The 21,098-nt window shown below is 49.1% G+C and overlaps 1 protein-coding gene across 1 annotated transcript; it reads left to right on the top strand.

The window, feature by feature from the left end:
• The first annotated feature begins 291 nt into the window (after nucleotides 1-291).
• On the top strand, nucleotides 292-19,701 carry Cass4 (Cas scaffold protein family member 4). Its single transcript, XM_041641701.1, has 6 exons — nucleotides 292-801; nucleotides 9,136-9,237; nucleotides 11,309-11,389; nucleotides 13,405-14,628; nucleotides 16,285-16,362; nucleotides 19,291-19,701. Exons 1-6 carry the CDS (start codon nucleotides 292-294, stop codon nucleotides 19,699-19,701), a joined length of 2,406 nt encoding a protein of 801 aa, XP_041497635.1.
• The last annotated feature ends 1,397 nt before the right edge of the window (nucleotides 19,702-21,098 follow it).

Here is a 21,098-nt window from a genome sequence, read left to right as displayed (position 1 = left end):
TTCATTCTAGCAATAGTTCCATTGGTAGCTGTCGTTGTTATTCTCATTTTATCCATTAGAAAACTGAGCTTCAGAGAGGGTGGCTACTATGATAGGCACACAGGCACACGGACATGGGACTTTGACCCAGTTGCGCGTCATCATACAGCATGTAAGTACAGTTTTCAGAAAGGGCTTATTAGGGCTGCTCACCTTGGGTTTGGGGATGCAGGCAAAGCATCCCAGAGGCTGTGGCATCACCAGAAACCCTGAGGAGGGGAAGAATAAGGGCCAGCGCCTCTCAGGAGGGGTATGAAAGCAGCCTGGAGGCTTGCTTGTGCTGCAGTGACTTGGTGCCCTGGTGCCGCTGACAGCTACGGTGACAACACATTCATTCTCTCCCCCCAGACCCTGTTGGCCAGGGCGCTTTACGACAACCATCCTGATTGCTCCGATGAGCTGGCTTTCTCCAGAGGGGACATCCTGACCATTGTGGAGCAGAACGTGCCAGAAAGTGAAGGCTGGTGGAAGTGTCTGCTCCACGGGAGGCAAGGCCTGGCTCCCGCCAACCGCCTCCAAGTCCTCAAAGAGAACCCTGCAGACAGAGGCCTCCTCAGAGGTCTGGACACAGATCTCACCAGCTCAGAGGCGCTCTATCAGGTGCCCAGCTTGTTCTGCCCACCACCCCCGGGGCCTGTGTATGAGCAGATGAAGAGCTGGGTGGAGGGGCCGCCTCCAGCTACTGCTCAAGTCTACGAATTGCCTGCCTCACCTTCCAGTGCCAGGATCATCTGTGAAAAGACTCTGACCTTCCCCAAACAGGTGAGTTTGTCTCCAAGGAAAGCACAGTAAAGGGTACATGATACCCAGGGGCGTCGATACACCCCAGTCATTGCCATTTATCAGATCAAATGTGCAAGACAGAACCTCAGAGCCCTGTCGAGCATGGCTAAGGCTCGACCCATTTCATTCACACTCAGCATCCCTGCACCTGCCCAGCTCACCAAGACTGGCCACCCTGTGCTGTCAGTTGAAGGCCCACTGAGGTGTGTTTAGGAGCCTGTGGGCTACCCCACACCACAGAGACCACTAGGAATAAGAGAGACAAGTGACGGGTTAATTCACAGCATGTCAAAGGCAAAGCACTTCTCACTGCATTCAAGGCATGCATCAGTCTCCACAATTTACTTCTAAAATTGCTGTAGAAACAACACAAGAAGACAAATAGATATGGGGGTGATGTGGTCACACTGTTTCCGGGAGATCGGGAGGGGGTGTGGTCACACTGGTGCCAGGAGATCAGGAGGGGGTGTGTGGTCACTCTGGTGCCAGGAGATCGGGAGGAGGTGTGGTCACACTGGTGCCAGGAGATGGGGAGGGGGTGTGGTCACACTGATTCTGGGAGATCAGGAAGGGGTGTGTGGTCACACTGGTGCCAGGAGATCAGGAAGGGGTGTGTGGTCACACTGGTGCCAGGAGATCAGGAGGGTGTGTGGTCACTCTGGTGCCAGGAGATCGGGAGGGGGTGTGGTCACTCTGGTGCCAGGAGATCGGGAGGGGGTGTGGTCACTCTGGTGCCAGGAGATGGGGAGGTGTGTGGTCACTCTGGTGCCAGGAGATCGGGAGGGGGTGTGGTCACTCTGGTGCCAGGAGATCGGGAGGGGGTGTGGTCACTCTGGTGCCAGGAGATCGGGAGGGGGTGTGGTCACTCTGGTGCCAGGAGATCGGGAGGGGGTGTGGTCACTCTGGTGCCAGGAGATCGGGAGGGGGTGTGGTCACTCTGGTGCCAGGAGATCGGGAGGGGGTGTGGTCACACTGGTGCCAGGAGATCGGGAGGGGGTGTGGTCACACTGGTGCCAGGAGATCGGGAGGGGGTGTGTGGTCAGTGCCAGGAGATCGGGAGGGGGTGTGTGGTCACTCTGGTGCCAGGAGATCGGGAGGGGGGTGTGGTCAGTGCCAGGAGATGGGGAGGTGTGTGGTCACTCTGGTGCCAGGAGATCGGGAGGGGGTGTGGTCACTCTGGTGCCAGGAGATCGGGATGGGGTGTGGTCACTCTGGTGCCAGGAGATCAGGAGGGGGTGTGGTCACTCTGGTGCCAGGAGATCGGGAGGGGGGTGTGGTCAGTGCCAGGAGATGGGAGGTGTGTGGTCACTCTGGTGCCAGGAGATCAGGAGGGGGTGTGTGGTCGCTCTGTTGCCAGGAGATGGGGAGCGGGTGTGGTCACTCTGGTGCTAGGGAAAACCCAGAGGTCCCCAAGTGTTTGCATGGATGAGGTCAGTTACAACATTATTAGAAGTTTTTTCCCACTCTCACTCATTTATTTGGGAGCAGAGCATGCCTGGGCCACGGCCCATGTGTGCAAACCACAGGACACTTTCAGGAGCTGGTCCTCTCCCTTCCTCTGTGTGCAGGTCCCAGGGCTCAAACTCAGGTCCACAGGCTTGGTGGCAAGTGTGTCTATCTACTGATTCATTCATACCCCACCCCTATCCCCTGCCCAAGAAAACCGTGTTTTGTCCCTGCCACAGTGGCAAACAACTACATAGAAATAAGAAATGGATTGTTTCTATGCAGTTGTTCTAAAAAGGAAAACAGAATCCTTTAGCCAAAGACTAGGCAAGATAACAAAGAAACAAAAAACCCAAAAGTTCTGTATGTCTGTGTGTGTATCATGTGTGTGTATGTGTATGCAGGTGCACATGTGTGTATTGTATAGTGTGCATGTGTTTGTGCATACAGGGATACATGTTTATGTTATTGTATACAGGTGTGTGTATGTATTGTGTGTATATGTGTACGCAGGTGCACGTGTGTGTATATGTGTAGTGTGAATGTGTTCATGCATGCAGGTATACATGTGTATGTGTTATTGTATGCAGGTGCACATGTGTATATGTGTAGTGTGTATGTGTTCATGCATGCAGGTATACGTGTGTGTTATTGTATACTGGTATGTGTGTTTTATGTGTGTGTATGTGTATGCAGGTGCACATGAATGTCTATATATAGTGTATATGTGTTCATGCATGCAGGTATGCATGTATATGTGCTATTGTATACAGGCGTGTGAGTGTATCGCGTGTGTGTGCAGGTACACATGTGTGTGATGTGTAGTGTATATGTGTTCATATATGCAGGTATACATGTGTATGTGTTATTGTATACAAGTGTGTGTGTGTGTGCGCGCATGCGCGTGCATGGTGTGCATGCATATAGGTGGGAAAGACCTAGAACCCACACAGGTAGTTCTCCTCAGGAAGCAGAATTGAGGAAGGAGAAAGTTGAACAAGGTAATGAGCAGGGACCTTTGTTTTATTCTGTCCCATGAATCCCAGACCTAGCATGAGGCAAGTCTGCAATCAATATTTCATGAGCAAACAGATTAGGAACTGATGGGTGTCCATGGGACACATGTGGCACCTGTGAATTCTGCAAGTGGTGGAAGGAGCTTGGTAACTGTGGTCACAATATTGGGGTCTTAAGTAAGGAGAGGAATTAAAAGGAAACAGGAGAACGATGACGTGGTGTTAGCCCCACAGCCCTGGCCTGGGGCTGAAGCTCGGTTGGAGTGGTGCTTACCTAGCATTCTTGAAGCCCTGGGTCTATCCCAAACACTGCACAAACCAGGCCCAGTGGAGCACCACTGTACCCCAGCACTCAGGAGATGGAGGCAAGAGGACCAGGAGTTAAGGGCCAGTCTCAGCTATAGAGTGAGTTTGAGACCAGCTTTTGCTACCTGAAGCCCTGTCTCACAAACAACAAACAAACAAAAGCTCACTTGGTAGTCTACCCCATGACACACTGCCCTTGACCACGTGGCCAACAGTTGTCTCAGAGAAGTGAGCAGAGAAAGACCGATGCCTCTGATGTGGGGGTGGGGCAGGACCCCAGAACTCGCTCACACCTCAGCTCCCTCCTCTCCAGCTTCCAGCAGTGCCTGGAACAGGACACTAATCCTTTCAAAATTTGAATACTTCAGATTCCTCAACTCGCTAAGCTGCCAGGCAGCACAAACAGTTGTCACACACAGACACTGGGCTGGCTGCAGACAGCAAGGGGATACAGTGTGAGCCTCCTACCACTGGCCACAAGGCAGGCCCTGACTCTCCTTCCCAGTCTCCACCCAGCCCCGGCTGCTGTCTGGATGGCTGACTCAGGAGGGGCTCTGTCTGTCTCTTTAAGAATAAGTCATAAGGGACACAGACGCGGTCTATCAGGTAAAGGTTCCTACCAAAAAGAAACCTGGTGACCTGAGTTTGGTGTCCAGAACCCACATGAGGGAAAGATTTGGTACATTGCCCCCTGACCTCCACAAGTGCACGATGACACCCATGTGTGTGTGCGCTGATGTAAGTCATTAAAATGTGGAAAAGAAGTCATGCCGGCCAGTTTGAATTTGAATTTCCTTCCAAAACTACTAAAATTTTTTTTAAAAAAAGGTAAAGGTCTGTCTGACTCTCCTCAAAAGGATAGCATATGTGATGCCCACTGATGCCCACAGATGCCCGCTGTTGCCCACTGATGCCCACAGATGCCCACTGTTGCCCACTGATGCTCACTGATACCCACTGATGCCCACTGATGCTCACTGATACCCACTGACGCCCACTGATGCCCACTGATGACAAGCCTCCCCAGTGCCTAGCACAGGTCCAGGCTCCACTGTCCCCCTGGAAACTGACACAGTGTGAGGGAACGCGAAGTTCACATTGCAACTTAACTCAGAGGATGGGTGCTGTGTGTGCAAGGAAGGTCTGTCCTTGAGGCCTGTCGGCAGTGTACATCCTTCCGGGAGGGCCCCTGTGGTGACCATGAGAAACCACAGTGAATGAAGGGGAACTCGGGTCCTCTGTCCCTGGGCAAGTTCTCCAGGGACCACAGAAAAAACCCAAGGAATGTCCCTGCCTTCTCTCCTTTAGGTTCCCTCTTTGTCCTAACTATATTCTGGCTTCCTCCTCCTTTTCTTTCTCCTCCTCCTTTTCTTTCTCTTCCTCCTTTTCCTCCTCCTTCTCTTCTCCCTCCTTTTCTTCCTCCTCTTCCCTCTCCTCCTCTGAAGGGGCTGGTGTCCTGGCTCCTTTGACTTCAAAGGCAGCTACTATCAATCCAGAACAGTAGGAGGTCTCCAGCACTCTCTGTCCCTTGTCCCTGTGTTGGGGAAACATCAGACTGATGACGTCTAAGGTGAGCCCCTAACTGTACCCTTAGGAGATTCTATATAATTTCCTCTATCCCCAAAAGGAAGAGCCAGGCACTCCAAGAATAGTGTGGTCCACAGGGAAGCAGGCATGGATGTCTTTGGGGCTCAGGCATCTGCCATTTATCCCTGAGTCTGAGGCTGCCCAGAAAACATCTTCCAACCAAGGACAGTCACAGGTAGGATTAGGGAAACCCGGCCCTTTGAGCTGTGTCCACTGCAGTCTGCAGACTCAAGCCACAGCTGGAGCAAAGCCTTTCACGGCTCCTTTGTACCAGTGCCAGCTCCAGGATTCAGAGTGGCCCGGCGTTAGACACCAAGGTGGCTGGAGCACAACACAGCGCGCCTCTCAAGTTGTCGTGAGTCTTTCCTCTATGTGCCAGAGTCAGTGTATCCGAAGCCTCTGAGGGCCTTTGGATTAGAATGGTCCTCCATCCTACACAAGAGGATTCCAAGCGAGGTCAGATGGCCCATGCCGATGAGCCATATGTGAGCCCAGGGCAGAAACTGATGTTTTCAAGTCAGTCTGTGTCCATCTGTCCACCTGACCTTAATCCTCAGCGTCTCTGCTCTCCGTGTGGCCCTCTTTATGTGAGCCTGGCTGAAATTATTTTTTAAACATATTTCGTCAGTTATATAGGAAAGTTCTTTTTTATTACATTTATTTATGTTTGTGGAGGTCAGAGGACAATTTGTGGAAGTTGGTTCTCTCGCTTCATCCAGGGAATCCTAGAAATCGAACTCAGGTCATCAAATTTGGCAGCAAAGCACCTTTACCCACAGAGCCATTGAGCTGACCCCAAAGCGACTCTTTCCGCTGAGTTTTTGTCCCTTTGTCACCTTCAGGTCCTGGAGGTGCAGCTCAGTTACTTGTATGCACACTAGCGAAACCAAAACAGCTCCCAGAAGCCCGCATGTCTTCCTCCTGCAGCTTCGCCCAGGAAACCACTCTTCTGAGTTTTTGTTTTACTTTTCATTCCAGCTTCCTTTATTTAATGTGGAAGCCTGGCTTGAAACACACACAAAACCACATGCAGAACAGACTTCCATTCTGAGAACGGCCACGTTGGTATTTCAAGTGTAAAGGGACAGATTTTCTGCGATACTCACTTGGAATTACTTCCCATCCCTGCGAGCCTTTGGAAACCACAGTTCTTGGCTTGTTCCTTAATTGACTGCATCTAACTTAACACTTTCCCAAGAAAGGGGACATTTCTGAAGTGGCACATACAGGAAAGTCCCTGAGTGAACTGTAGGTGGCTCCCACAGTCACTTGTGACCCACAAAGTCAACCATTTGCACAAAATAGGCAAGGAAGGGCTTGGAAAATTGGGTGGGGGTGCAATTAAACTGTTGATGAGTTTGGTCCTGGGCCAATCAGCCTAAGACCAGGGACAGAACCAGGGTTTGATTTTTCTTTTCTTTTCTCTTCTTCTTCTTCTTCTTCTTCTTCTTCGTCTTCGTCTTCGTCTTCTTCTTCTTCCTTCTTCTTCTTCTTCTTCTTCTTCTTCTTCTTCTTCTTCTTCTCTCTCTCTCTCTCTCTCTCTCTCTCTCTCTCTCTCTCTCTTTTCCTCTGTATAGTCCTGGCTGAATTGGAACTCACTCAGTAGACCAGGCTGGATTCAAACTCACCACCTCCAGACTTGATTTTTCTAATATGTGTATACATGTGTTTGTGTATGTGTGTGTATGTGTGCATGTGGGGGGTGTTTATGGGTGTGCATACACATGTATGGATGGACATGTGTGTATATACATACGGTGGTCAGAGGTCAACCTCAAGTTGTCCACCTTGCTATTTTATGGTAGCATTTAAACAGCATGGTAGAACATGTCATTAATCCAGCCATGGGGAGGTAAATACAAGTAGACCCTGTGGGCTTGAGGCCACCCAGCCTGGTCTACATAGCAAGTTCCAGGCCAGCTGGGGCTATATAGAAACAAAATATAAACCTTTCTTGAAACAAAATAAAAACCACAGCTACGCTTACTGGGGGCACATGCTTGCCACAGCACATATATGAAGGTTAGAATTCCACTTACTGGAGTCAGTTCTCTCCCCTCGCTGTGTGAGTTCCAGGGACTGAACTCAAATCGTCAGGCTTGGCTGTTAGCGCCATTACCCAATGGGTGAGCCACCTTCCCTGCCTGCCTCCTTTCTATTGTTGCTTTATTTTGTTTTGTTTTTTGAGACAACGTCTCTCACTGGCTTGGAACTTGTCCATTCTGCTAAGCTGGGGAGGCAGTGAGACTAGGGATCCCCAGCTCCCCAGTACTAGGATCACAAGTGGGTGCCACCATCCCGGCTATTTTCATGCAGGTTCAGGGGATTGAACTCAGGTCTTCATGTTTGCAAAGTACTTTACTGACAGAGCCACCTCCCCAGCTAGAGCACAGAAGATTGCTGAACCTGGGATGCTGGAGGCGCCCCCACGAGCAGTTTCTAAAGTACAAGCTGAGGGAAAGGTGGGCTTTAGGTGGGGCAACAGTAGCTGTGTTGGATAGCCCAAAGAGCCAGCCCAGGCCTGGGCTGTAAGGTCTATTCCTGAGAACCACAAAGTGCAGACAGGTGGGATGTGAGGCTCTACCCTCTTATCCAAGCTTGTGAGGAGTCTGCCCCTCCATGTGGGTGACTTCGGTTTCCAGGTACCAACGGGTGTTTCCTTTTTAGGATAGTACTTCAGGAAGTCCTGCTCCTGAGGGCCCACAATTTTAATGCAGTTTTCAAACAGAGAAAGGGGCAGGTTTGATCCTCGACAGCTGCAGTGCGTCTTTGGAGAGACATATGCCGTATGGCTTCACAGCTGCTTTATCCCTGCTGTGACTGCAGCCGAGGGACAGCCAGGAGAGTGTTCATGTCTAATACCGTCTCGGGCTGTGTGCCTCCATTCACCAGAACCAAACCCAAGGCAAAGCTTAACCGGTGTCATCCCCAGGCTGGGTGACGAATACAATGATGAAGAAAGAGACCCTTGCCTGGTTCTCAGAAGCTGCTCCTCAGCCTGGGTTGTCCCTTGATCTCCACATTAAATCCTGAACCCCCTACCCGCAGTGATCTAACTCAGAAAGGACTCTACGCAGTGCCGGGTTCCTTAGGACCTAGCTAGGTGGTTCATCTCCCTTTGGGTTTTCAGCAAATTTATTTGGTCCTCTCTTGCCTGGCCTTCGTCCTCAACCTATGGGCCTGATATGGCAAATCCTGTTTCCTCTTCTGTTGTACTGTATGTCATGGCACCCAGTATGCTTTATCCTATTAAAATAAAACATGGCAGGAAGTGTTGCTCCGTCAGTGAGTGCCTGTCTAACATACATGAAGTCCTGAGTAAGCCCAAGAGTTGGTCCCCAGCATACTATAAAGATGGGTGTAGTGTGGTATGTGCCTGTAATCCTAGTCCGTGGGCTGTAGAGACAGGAAGATCAAGGATTTAAGGTCATCTTTGCCTTCATAGGGTATTCGAGGCTGGCCTCCAATCATGAGACAAGCTTGTCCCCGCTACAGGCTCCCGCACCACCCCCCTCCCCGGCACTCACATTCATCAGACATGCACACCAAGAATCCATATTCTAATCCACTTCCCAGGGGACTCTGACGCAGGCACGATGGCCCACCTTGTACGGGAGACATGCCCATAACCATGGTTCCTCCCTGCAACGTCCCTGTCCTCGTAGCCTACTGCAGGTCTTTTGACATTGTGACATGACACCGCCATTTATAAAGTTCATGCTCGGGAACTGTTCCATCAAGTCTTTAAAGCTTGCCAAAAAAAAAAAAAAAATCTTAGAATATTTTACATAAAGTTAGGATTCAGTTTTGGGCTACATTCCCATCTCTCCTCAGCCCGTGGGTCTCAGGATGGACCTGCCTGCTGGTGACAGCCAACACTCTTGGCTGTCTTCACTGTTTAGAAGATGACTTTGACCATGACCTTGGGAATCTTGACTCCACTCTTTTTCTCTCCAAGACCCTCCACATGCTTCCCAGACCTGCAAGGGCCTCGTTGCCGACTCTGCCTTCCCAGGTGTACGACGTTCCTGTCCAGAGCCGGATCTCCGCAACCCTGAAGGTAAGCTTCTCTGCACCCTTCCACACCCTAAGGTTTGGTGCCCCGTCTGAGTTCCCCAAGTCATTTACCATTGTGGTTTTCTTCATTCACAGTGCTGACTCCCTTAAGAAGAGCTTCCAGGGTTTATTTGGGTGGCTGCTAGGACATGTCTGTGCTTGTAGGCCTCCTCCACCCCACCCCCACACCTTGAGCTGAGAAGGTGCCCATGCTTAGACACACACGCACAAACACGTGCACGCACACTCACACACACAGGGGTAGGGAGAGAGTCAGGAGCCATTGAAGAGGAGCAGCAAGCAGGCCGGTCAGCATCAACACGATGGGGGTGTCTTGGAGAAGCAGAGTTCCAGGACTCCATTTCATGCTGTTGTTGAGCATGGCTCTGCTTACTGCCCTCACAGCCACCACGTCCCTTATAATCTCTGAGTCCCTCACCTCACCGGGCAGTGCCACGGCACTTACAATAAAAGTGATTGGCTTTTCCCCAGGCATTGCTGCTGAAACAGATTGATGATTCAGCCACCACCTTTAGAAAGAATTCAGAGATGTGATCGTTAGCAAAGTTAGTTTAAGATGTTTTGGTTAATGGCTTCGAGGTAGAAAATTTCAAAGAACAATTTATAGTTTAGAAAGGCACACTTCTGATAGTTGAGCAAAGGACTCGTTGAGGTCAGGGGCAAGAACAAAGGCAGCCTGTTATTACTGACTGACTCTTGTTAAAGATGGGTTGGTGACCAAAAGCAATAATTAATTTCTTGTACCCATTTTTGTCCTCAGCTTTCTGGTATGATTTAATAAAAAAATTATTGGTGAATGGGTGTGCACTTTGAGGACTTAAAGTAGAAATGACTTTTTTATATATAAAATTTATATTTGAGATTGTTTTTTATAAGATTACCCTTTGAGATAAATCATAAAATAATTGATCTTTTCTTTGTAATTGCAAACAGCTGCCTGCCAGTACAAAAGGAACTGACTATAATATTCTTGGCTTGCTTAAAACTTTGTTAATTAATTTTAAAAGAATCATTGCTTTGGGCTGACGATATTATGTTGGGAAAATTAATACAAAGGAAAATGTTTACTTGTGGACGTCTAAGAAAAACATGTGACTTAATCATGTGATTATAATTTCTTCCTCTGCAAAGATTTTAATTTGTTTTTGGAAAATATGTAACTTTTAGTTGTAAAGGTTATCTTTTCTTGCATAGAAATCTTTGCCTTAGGAGGCATAGAAGAGAGAAGAGAAAAATAAGAGAGGTAGAAGGAGAACATCAGCTGGGCGATGGTGGCGCACACCTTTAATCCCAGCACTCGGGAGGCAAAGGCAGGCGAATCTCTGTGAGTTCGAGACCAGCTTGGTCTACACAGCTAGTTCCAGGACAGGCTTCAAAGCCACAGAGAAACCCTGTCTCAAAAAACAAACAAAGAAGAAGAAGAAGAAGAAGGAGAAGGAGAAGGAGAAGGAGAAGAAGAAGAAGAAGAAGAAGAAGAAGAAGAAGAAGAAGAAGAAGGAGAACATCAGGGAAGATGGAGGAGGAGGACGTCAGGGAGGACGGAGGAGGACGTCAGGGAGGACGGAGGAGGACGTCAGGGAGGACGGAGGAGGATGTCAGGGAAGAAGGAGGAAGAGGAAAGCAACAGAGTAAAAAAAGAGAACAGAGAAAAAAACAGTAGGAGCAGACAGAGAAAAAAATAAAATGAAAAATTAAGCTTTGACCCTCAGAAAAGTTTTCTCTCCGTGCATGCAGTTGTGCTGACTCCACACCTCTTCGGTACCTGACCTGCTGAGGGCAGGTTCCTCAGCAAAAGAGAGAGGGAGACATAGAGAGACAGAGACAGAGCGATAGAGACAGAGAGACAGAATTGATTTTGGTTTAAAAAAACTGAGGGGGTTCAAGTTGGTGGTTGAGCACAGCTATCATAACATAACAAAGAACTGTGACTTTAGGCCCCAAAGTGTTCAGGGTTTTGTGTCTTTCATTGACAAACACTGAACTTGTGGAGTTTGTGTGGGAAATCCTTCGAAAAGAGAACTCAAAAGTTGCCCTTCTTTGCGGTCTTTCCCCAGAATCCGGAGAGACAGCAGTGCTACGACATACCCACCAGCTCCCAGAAGGCAGCGCTCCACTCCTCTGCCAGCCAGGCCAGTGTGAGTATGAACAGACGGGGATGCGGAGCTAGGCGACTTTATTAGCTAGATGAATTGCCATCTTTCTGCTGCTCTGACGAGATACCTGAGAGAAGCAACTTATGGAGAGGGAAGGTTTACTTTGGTTCACTGTTTCAGAGCTCACAATTGGTTGTTGGTTGCTTTGAAAACTGTGGTGCAGTGCACCTCTGCGAGAGCACATGAAGAAACGAGATGCTTGCTCTATGAAGGCAAGGGAACAAAGAGAGAGAAGAGAGGGTTGGAGTTCTAGTATTCCTTCATGGTGACAGCCCCAGTGGCTCAACTTCCTTCTGCTAGGCTCCAGCTTCCAAAGGAGCTGTTCACCTTCTAACAGCAGCTCATGCTAAGGACAAGCCCTCAGTATCAAGGAACATTCCAGATTCACATTGTAGCACTTGACTAAAAGGCAGGTTCAGAGTCCTGTAACAAGCTCCACTGCCCTGAAGGTGAAACCTCTCCTTGCCCTGCTATCCAGGACTAAGGCAGTGGGCTGTAGCAATGGCTCTGTTGGTAAGAGCTCGCCTTGCAAGTGCGAGGAACTGAGTTTGGCTCTCCTTAGCTCACATTCTTTCTAAAAAGGGGAGTTGGAGAGTTGGTGAAGAGCACTGGCTGTTCTTCCTGAGGTCCCAAGTTCCCAGCATCGACACGACGGCTCACTGGAGTCTATAACTCCAGTCCCAGGGAATCTGATGCTCTTTCCCAGCCTCCACGAGTGGCAGATGTGCACGTGGTACACATACATGCGGGATGAACACCCATATACATACAATATTTCAAATGCTGAGCACAAGCCAGTAGTCCCAGAGTTGGGAAGGTGGAGACAGGAGGATTGCTAGAGATGATGGGCCAGCAAATCTATTGAGTTTTAGGTTCATTGAGTCACCCTGTTTCAAAATACAAGGGGAAGAACAATAGAAGAAGATTCCCAGTGTACATCTCTGACCTATGGAGGGGGGGGGGGCAGAGAGAGAGAGAGAGAGAGAGAGAGAGAGAGAGAGAGAGGGAGAATGGTTAGGTTGTTTAACTTTCCCATGCCTCCATTCTTACTGCACATTCTGGAATATTCTGTGAGCTAATTGGTATAAGCCACAGAGAGAAAGCTCAGCAGGTGCTAGGGAATGGCGTCTTGTGAGGGATCACATAGGCGTGTTGTCTCAAAGCACGTGTCACCTTTGTGCAGAGGAACATCATTTGAGGTCCCTCGTGAGGGGGACATTTGTCATTGCACTCGACCAGATGTGTCCCACAGGCATGGTCCCATTGAGGGAGTATGGGATTCGGGAGATCTTCCAACACTGCTGCATCTCAGCATCATAGTGGGTGAGGCAGAAGTTCGTGAGATGTGAGAGAAAAGGTTACAGAGGCCATGAGGAGCAGAGGGAGCAACTGGGACGTTAGACAAGGGGGTATGAGGGAGGGTTCTGAACTATGGAGAGAAAACCAATGTAGGAAGGGGGATGCTGTATTAGTTCCCTTTGCTGTGATGAGACCACCGTGACCAAGGTAACTTATAAAATGGAGCATTTAATTGGGGTTATGGCTCCAGAGGTTAGACTCCATGATGGAAGAATAAAGGCATGGCAGCGGGAAAAGCTGAAAGCTCAGATCTTGAACAATTAGCAGAGAGCACAGGGGTGGTGGGAGGCTTTTGAAGCAAAGTCTACCCTTGTGACTCATCTCTTTTGACAAGGCCATGCCTAATACTCTCAGACACGTTCTCCAACTGGGAAGCAAGCATTCTAACATAGGAGCCTATGAAGGCCATTCTTATTCAGACCTCCACCGACATGCAGGAGTGGGGACAGGCAAAGATGGGCTGTGGAAAGAAAGGGGGTTCAGAAGGAGGTGAGGTCAGGCTGTGAGGGACCTTGAGTGACAAGAGCAGCAGGGAGACACTGAAGGAACCTGAGCAAGAGTGCCACTCAGAGGTAAAGACCCTTTCAAACGCTTCCGATCGCTACTCACCCGGACAGCTTCGTGTGGTTTTCCCGCAGGGCCAGAGGGTTGTGCTGACACCAACAGCTGCCTTCAGACAAGGTGGTGGCTACAACACGTTATCCACCCCTCAGCAATCAGAGTGGAGGAACAACGCTCCAGTGTTGCTGGGAAAGGCCGAAGTCAGAAATGCGTCTCTGACCAGCTTCACCAGAGAGTCGGGGTCCAGTGCCGATCCAGGATACCCATCCGCTGTGCGCACTGGAGCTGTGACTCTCTCCCCACAGCCGGACAGCAGAGTGCAGAAGAAAAGCAGCCCCCCAGAAGAGCCTTCCTACGCTGTCCCGGCACCCAGAGACTCACTTCCTTCGGATGCGGTCAGCAGCTACAGTGTCCCTTCCAGGTTTCTCATTCCCAGAGTGGAGCAACAGAACACCAAGCCCAACATTTATGACACCCCGAAAGCCACACACGGTGTGTCTCAGGCTGGGAAGGAGCTGGAGGAAGTCAAAGAGGTTCCAGAGACTATCCCCTGGATCTCCAGACAGCCAAATTCCCTGTCTCCTGACTCAGACCAATTGTCGGTTGCCAGCTCAGACAGCAGAGCAAGTATGGTGTCTTCGTGCTCCTCCGTGTCCATGGACTCCTCCCCCAGCACCTCCTCTGAGGACTCTGCGAAGGAGCTGTGGATGGACGTGGATTTTGCCAAAGAGACGGCAATGGCCCTGCAGCACAAAGTGGCCAGTTCTGCAGCGGGCCTGCTGCTCTACGTAAGCAGGACTTGGAGGTTCAAAGACTCCTTGGAGACCAACATTCGCATGATACGAAGGGCCGCGGACCACATTGAAGAATCCTTAAGAGAGTTTCTGGATTTTGCCCAAGGGGTTGGTGGGACTGCTGGCAATCTCACGGACAGCCAGCTTCAGGCTAGGATTAGAGATCAGCTTCTAATAATCTCGGGTTCCTACCAGATTCTGCTGGATGCAAAGGGAAACCTAGACCGCTGCAACTGGCCCCTTGATGTTCTCGTGACAGACAAAGTCCAAAACAACCTGGATGACCTGGAGAGGTTTGTCATGGTGGCGAGGATGGTTCCAGAAGATGTCAAGAGATTTACCTCCATTGTCATTGCCAACGGCAGGCTCCTTTTTAAACAGAACTGTGAGAAAGGAGAGACGGAGCCAAAGTGCGAAAGATGCATCCAGCCCCCCCAAAGAGAAACCCAGTCAAATGAACACTGCCTTCAGCTGGTAAAGAAAAGCAGAGTGACTGTCTGTGGACAGGTGAGTTCGGGTGACAAACAGTACACCAGGGAGCCTCATTTGTCTCCTGAAATGGTCACCAGAGAGGGAGATGCCTGGAATGTGTGCACGTGGAAGTGTGCACCTGTATGTGTGTGTGGAAGCCAGAGGACAACCCTGGCTGCTTTTCCTCAGTGTCTCCCGCTGACCTGGAAGTGGCCCAGTAGGCTAGGATGGCTGGAAAGTGGGGCCTAGGGAGCCGCCTTCCTCTGCCTCCCTAGCACTGGAGTGACAAGCTTGTGCCACCACACCCAACTTTTCCCATGGGTTCCAGTGGCTGAACCAGGTGCTTGTCCTTGCAAAGCACCTCATTGAACTATCTCCCAGGCCCTCTGTATGTGTGTGCATGTAGTGTGCTGTCTGCCTCTGCCATTCTCTGTCTTGTTTTTATTGTTGTTCTTTTGGTTTGTTTGTTTGTTTGTTTATGACAGGGTCTCACTGTGTACTCTTGGTCTGGAACTCAGAGAGCTACCTCCACCTCTCCCTCTCTGCCTCCTGAAGGCTGGGTTTAAAGGCATTTGCCACCATGACTGAAATCATTAAATTTTCTACTCTTTATTTTGGAAAGAATGGCCCTAAATTGCCCAAGCAGGTGTTGAACTTGGGCCCCTCCTGCCTTAGCTTCCTTTCCTAGTTAGGGTTTTTGCTACTGTTATAATAAAACACCATGGCCAAAATCAAGTTGGGGAGGACTTTATTTGGCTTACACTTCCACATCATAGTCCATCACTGAAGGAAGTCAGGACAGGAACTCAAGCAGGGAAGGCACCTGGCTTGCTCCACATGGCTTGCTCAGTCTGCTTTCTTACAGAACCCAGGACCTTCAGCCCAGGGGTGGCCCACCACAATGGACAGGGCCCTTCCACATCAATCACTAGTTAAGAAAACACCCTATAGGCTTGCCTACAGCCTGATCTTATGAGGACATTTTCTCAATTGGGTTCCCTCCTGTCCCATGACACTAGCTTGTGTTATGTTGACATAAAACTATCCAGCACATCTCCCATGATGCTGAAGTCACAGACCTGTGCTGCTACCTGCCAGGTTTCTCCGCATTTCTAGGTTGTCATTGTTGATGTGTTTCTCAGAGTCACAGGAGGAAAACACACATTCTCCCTGATGCTGGACTGACCAGCCTGCTGCTCCAGGGACTCCAAGAAACACTTCTCTGGCTGACTGCCTTTGGACCCACAAGGAGACCCTTGAGTTCAGGGACTATCAGACTGCAGAGACCCAGCAAGTCACTGTGACAGCAGACAGTTGTCACTTCCCAGGTTCTTCTGAAGTGCCTGGCTGATAGAGGAGAGTTGACATATTCTAAAAAGTTGGCTGTTTTTAATTTCCACTTTATCAGCCCTTTGTTGCCAATGCCAATGAATGCATCCGTAGGCAGAAGCATGAACAGAACCTCCCGTTTAAGAGTAAATTTAAGTGGGGCACAGTGGTGCATGCTTGTAACCTCTGTACTCAGGAAGCTGGGGAGGAGGTGGTGAGTTCCAGGCCAATCTAGGCTACATGGCAAGATCTTGAGAGTGGGGATGGGGCATAAAAACCACCAACCATAACAATGAAACAAAAAGGTAAGCTTAAACAGGCATAGCTAGTCAAATTAGTAATCTGAAGATTTAATTTTTTCAGAAGCCACCTAACCCACAAGAGAAAGGAGAGCCTATCTTGGAACAAAGGTCAGATGAAAATAAAGATTTCCATGCCATGGTAAGCCCTCATGCTCTCCACGGCTCTGATGAATATGATTTGCCCTGGAGAACTCTCCTTGGTCTATGAAAATGCAGAGTTATAGCCTAGTCCATGCTAGTGACATCCATCTGCCTCCTGCTCTCCTTAGTGATGGAGGGACCCTGGGCACCTGGGGGGTGATGGAGGGACCCTGAGCACCCGGGTGGGTAATGGAGGGATCCTGAGCACCCGGGGGGTAATGGAGGGACCCTGAGCACCCGGGGGGTAATGGAGGGACCCTGAGCACCCGGGTGGGTAATGGAGGGACCCTGGGCACCCGGGTGGGTAATGGAGGGACCCTGGGCACCCGGGTGGAGCACGCACCCCTAAGCATCAGGGAAAGAACTCTAGGTGCTCCTCGGAGTTGTCACGGCTTGCAACCACGTGACATTAAATGACACTGTCACAAGCCCTGTAAGAATTTTCTCTTTCCTTCCCTCCTGTCTTTATCTTTGGAACTGAATCTAGGGCTCTGTGCAAGACAGGTAAAGTCCACTGAGCCGCACTCAGCCTGGCAACCCTTTCATGTTTTGATGATTACAGTAAAACATTTGAGGGGGAGTGTTAATGCTTCTTCATAGTATCTTTGACACCTGATCAGTGTCTTTTAAACCAAAGATTTTATCATTCTTTGATCTTCTTGGCTGCCTTCTATTTGTGGCAGAAAGCAGTTTTCCACTTACCAACTTTAAATGTTTTCTCTAAATTAAATAAAGTATGAACAATGAGTCCAGGGCTAGGGAGATGGCTCGGTGGGTAAGAGTGCTTGTTGTGTAGACCTGAGTTCAAAACCCCAGAACCAAAAAAAAAAAAAAAACCCAGAACCCATATAAAAAAGCCAGGCATGGCTGGCTACCATGTGCTTGTAACCCCATCATTGGGAGGCAGTGGGTAGAGACAGGCAGATTCTGGGATCTCACTAACTAGTCAGCCTAGTCAAGATGGGGACCTTCTGGTTCTGTGAGAGACCTATCTCAAGGCAATAAGACAAAGAAAGACTGGGGAAGAAACTGGACACCATGTTTTGGCTTCTGAATGCATGTGCACAGTGAATATCTGTATATGTGCATAATTTCAACACACACACACATGCAACGAGTCCATTTAAAAACCAAGTAAGAAGCCAGCCAATGTTGAGAGGCAAGAGAAGTGAAGGTTATAGAAACTGTCGAGTTGCAGTAAACCAGATCAACAACTGGGGTATTGGAGAGAGCAAAGGAGGACAGAGGTGTCCACTGACTTGGACAGGGTGTCTGCCTTCTCAGAGCTCACCTAGCACTTGACTTTGGTTTTGCATCCCTGGCAAGTGATGCAAAGTGATGCAAGTCAAGTCCAGGAGCCACATCTGACAGGGCTGCTTCACACTAACAGGGCTTCCTCGTTGGCTCTGGGGACAGGGCTCCATATACGGGATGCCCCACTCAGCACCCCAGGACTCCTGCCCACTAACTACCTGAAGCGGTTCCTCATTAAGAAATAATGATAGGGTGTAGTAATAGGGGCGGCGGGGCTGCGTTCCCAGCACCCCGGCCGCCTGCTCGGCTAGCTTATGCCCCAAAATAATTACACAGACACTGTATTCTTTTAAGCACTGCTTGGCCCTTTAGCTCTAGCACTTACAGGCTAATTCTCACATCTTAATTTAGCCCATTTCAAATCATCTGTGTGTAGCACCCCAAGGTGCGCTTACCGGGGAGATTCTAGCCTAGTCCATACTGGGTTGGAGCTTCATGCCGTGAGCGGGGCATGGCGTCTCTCCCAGGCGTCTGCTCCAGAGAGGAGAGCTGTCGAGACTCTGAGCTCACTTCCTCTTCCTCCCAGCATTTTGTTCTGTTTACTCCTCCCACCTATCCTCTAACCAATAAAATGGGCCAGGGCAGTGCCTTTATTAGCCAATGACCTTCCTCCATCAATAGGGGGCTGGAGAGATGGCTCAGTGGTTAAGAACACTGACTGCTCTTCCAGAGGTCCTGAGTTCAATTCCCAGCAACCACATGGTGGCTCACAACCATCTATAAAGAGATCTGGTGCCCTCTTCTGGCGTGCGGGCATACATAGAGGCAGAATGTTGTATACGTAATAAATAAACCTTTTAAAAAAAGGAAAGAAAGAAATAATGATAGCTTCCTCCCCATTCTTGCCCCAGGTAAAGCATCACTATGTTTTAAGTTTGCCTACACTTGATATTTTCAAGCCAAGATGCTCATGATACAATGTCTGCCTCACCACATCGGTCAGGCGAGTCTTGAGCTGGCAATCTTCCTGTCTCCACCTCCAGAGAGTGGGGATAAACACCTAGTTCCCCAACTTCTTGAACATTTGAAAGTTGCAGATTTATCTTTATCAATGTGTTCCTTAGAAAGTGTTTCTTACGGTTTACAGAGCTGGTTGAATAAAACAGCATGCACAGACGCACTATGATCTGTAACACAAGAATACACAGTTGCATGCCTAACAGTGCTACCACCTATAGTACAAGAACACACAGTTGCATGCCTAACAGTGCTACCACCTATAGTACAAGAATACACAGTTGCATGCCTAACAGTGCTACCACCTATAGTACAAGAATACACAGTTGCATACACAAGAATACACAGTTGCATGCCTAACAGTGCTACCACCTATAATACAAGAACACACAGTTGCATGCCTAACAGTACTACCACCTATAATACAAGAACACACAGTTGCATGCCTAACAGTGCTACCACCTATAATACAAGAATACACAGTTGCATGCCGAACAGTGCTTTGAAAACATTGGCATTGGCCAGCTCTGAATTTCCTTAGCAAACCTTTTTCTTACAAGGGTTCTTGCAAATCGAACCCACACAGGAGAAGATTGATAGCTGCAGCCTGCTGATGGTCCTAGCCCTTACGTATTCTCTCCTTCCTCTCCTCTAGAGCCCAAGCTCTCTTCCCTCTCCCGCTCCCAATCGGCAGGATGCAGACAGGAAGATCCACCTGTCCGAGCACTGCAGGCTCTATTTTGGAGCACTCTTTAAAGCCATTGGCGTCTTTACCAGCAGCCTGAGCAACAGCCAGCCCCCTGAGGTCTTCATCACTCAGAGTAAGCTGGTCATTACAGTCGGGCAGAAGCTGGTGGACACACTGTGCAAGGAGACCCAGGACAAGGATGAACGCAACGAGATCCTGCGTGGCAGCAGTCACCTGTGTGGACTGCTCAAGGACCTGGCACTGGCCACCAAGAATGCGGTGATTAAGTACCCGAGCCCCAGTGCCCTGGGCTGCCTCCAGACAGAGGTGGAGAAACTAGAGCATCACACTCGGAAATTCAGAGAGACATTGGAATGAAGCCTTTTCTAACACCTCCTAGAGAGGTCAACTCCTGGCTAGCTCTGCAGCTACAGCTGGTGTCTCTGTCCTGTGGAAAAGCCAGTCACATGGGTTCAAACAGCCACAGCCCTCAGAGCTGGTATTAGTAAGTGGCTGAGTCTCCAGAGGACACCGGTTGACCACAAGGAGGTCAAGCAGAGGCAGGTGACAAGTCAGGTGACAACTTTGTGATGTTGAACTCACTGTGCCAAGGTGCGCAGCACCAACAGCGGGAGTGGCATTGTAGAAGCCATATTTTGTGCCGGTCAAATATGTGTGCGGTTTACAGTCATTCTACACTTATTTATTTAGGCAGCACCTACGGTCGTGGTAAGGGGACTGAAGTGACAGCAGGTTATCAGAGGTTCTGCCCTCAGAGTCAGTCTGATCGGAAAGACAGATGAAGAGACAAAGAAATGTCTTCAGTCTGTCCACTGCTGAAGAGAGAGGAAAGTTGGGGAAATGGGATAGAGGAACTCATTTTTAATGGATTTATTTCTGTTGCATTCATCAGAAAATGTGGTGACCTGCAGGGATTGCTGGTGCCTGTCTTTAAGTCCAGCACTCGGGAGGCAGAAGCCACAGAAGCCAGGCCAGTCATAAGTTCCAAGACAAAGAGGGCTATATAGAGAGAACCTGTTTATTTTTTTTAAAAGCCTCCCAAAAGTAATGATAGTTTGTCTTTTTTATCAGTTAGTTTTGAATTAATACTGTGAGATGAATACAAATTGCGCGTGCGTGTGTGTGTCAGTGCGTGCGTGCACGTGTCCGTGTGTTGCTAGAGAATCTAGGGTTCCATGCATGCTAAGCATGTACTCTGCCACTAAGATTGATCCCCTAGTCCCCCCAAAATGTATTTTGGCTATGTTACCTCACCCCAAAGATGACTGTTATGTGTTCTGTTGGGTTCCCTACTAACTTATTTTGTATGTTATATATGTGTCAGTCAGTTCCACAGCTCAGTTAGATTATTAGTTTTTATTTCACTAGTCTCAAGTCTTATATTATTTATCTGTAATCATGGGTTTAAACACATTTTCAAAGTGCTGGGAGATGACTCAGGAAGTAAAGGCACCTACCGCCAATCCTGATTGCCCGAGTTCTACTCCAGGGCCCCACGTGGTGGAAGGAGAGAACCGACTCCTGATAATTGTCTTTGAATATCCACACACACACACAAAAAACTAAACTGTAACTTAAAAATAAAAACCCAGAAGCACCCTGGCAGCAGTCCTTCCTTGGAAAAGTCTCTGAGCCACGTCTCCCGAGCACCGGGATCAAAGTGAAGAGTTTATTGAAAATGTCTCCTCTTTGAATGCAGCTGCAGGAGTGTGTGCAAGTCTGTATATGTCAGCCTGGACTGGAAAGCAAAGCCA

Source organism: Microtus oregoni, unplaced genomic scaffold (genome assembly GCF_018167655.1).
Source record: "Microtus oregoni isolate MIOR12 unplaced genomic scaffold, Mior012 000071F_ref0000514, whole genome shotgun sequence".
In the NCBI taxonomy this organism is placed as follows: Eukaryota; Metazoa; Chordata; class Mammalia; order Rodentia; family Cricetidae; genus Microtus; species Microtus oregoni.
The sequence above is the reverse complement of the archived record's forward strand: the minus strand, read 5'-3'. Positions and strand labels throughout refer to the sequence as shown.

What these genes read in the sequence shown, in the direction of transcription:
- Cass4 (XM_041641701.1), top strand. Translation starts at nt 292, where the DNA reads ATGAAAGCAGCCTGGAGGCTTGCTTGTGCTGCAGTGACTTGGTGCCCT. An exon ending in CTCTGACCTTCCCCAAACAG is followed by an intron (nt 802 to 9,135) that starts GTGAGTTTGTCT and finishes TTTCTCTCCAAG; the next exon opens with ACCCTCCACATGCTTCCCAG. An exon ending in CCTCTGCCAGCCAGGCCAGT is followed by an intron (nt 11,390 to 13,404) that starts GTGAGTATGAAC and finishes GTTTTCCCGCAG; the next exon opens with GGCCAGAGGGTTGTGCTGAC.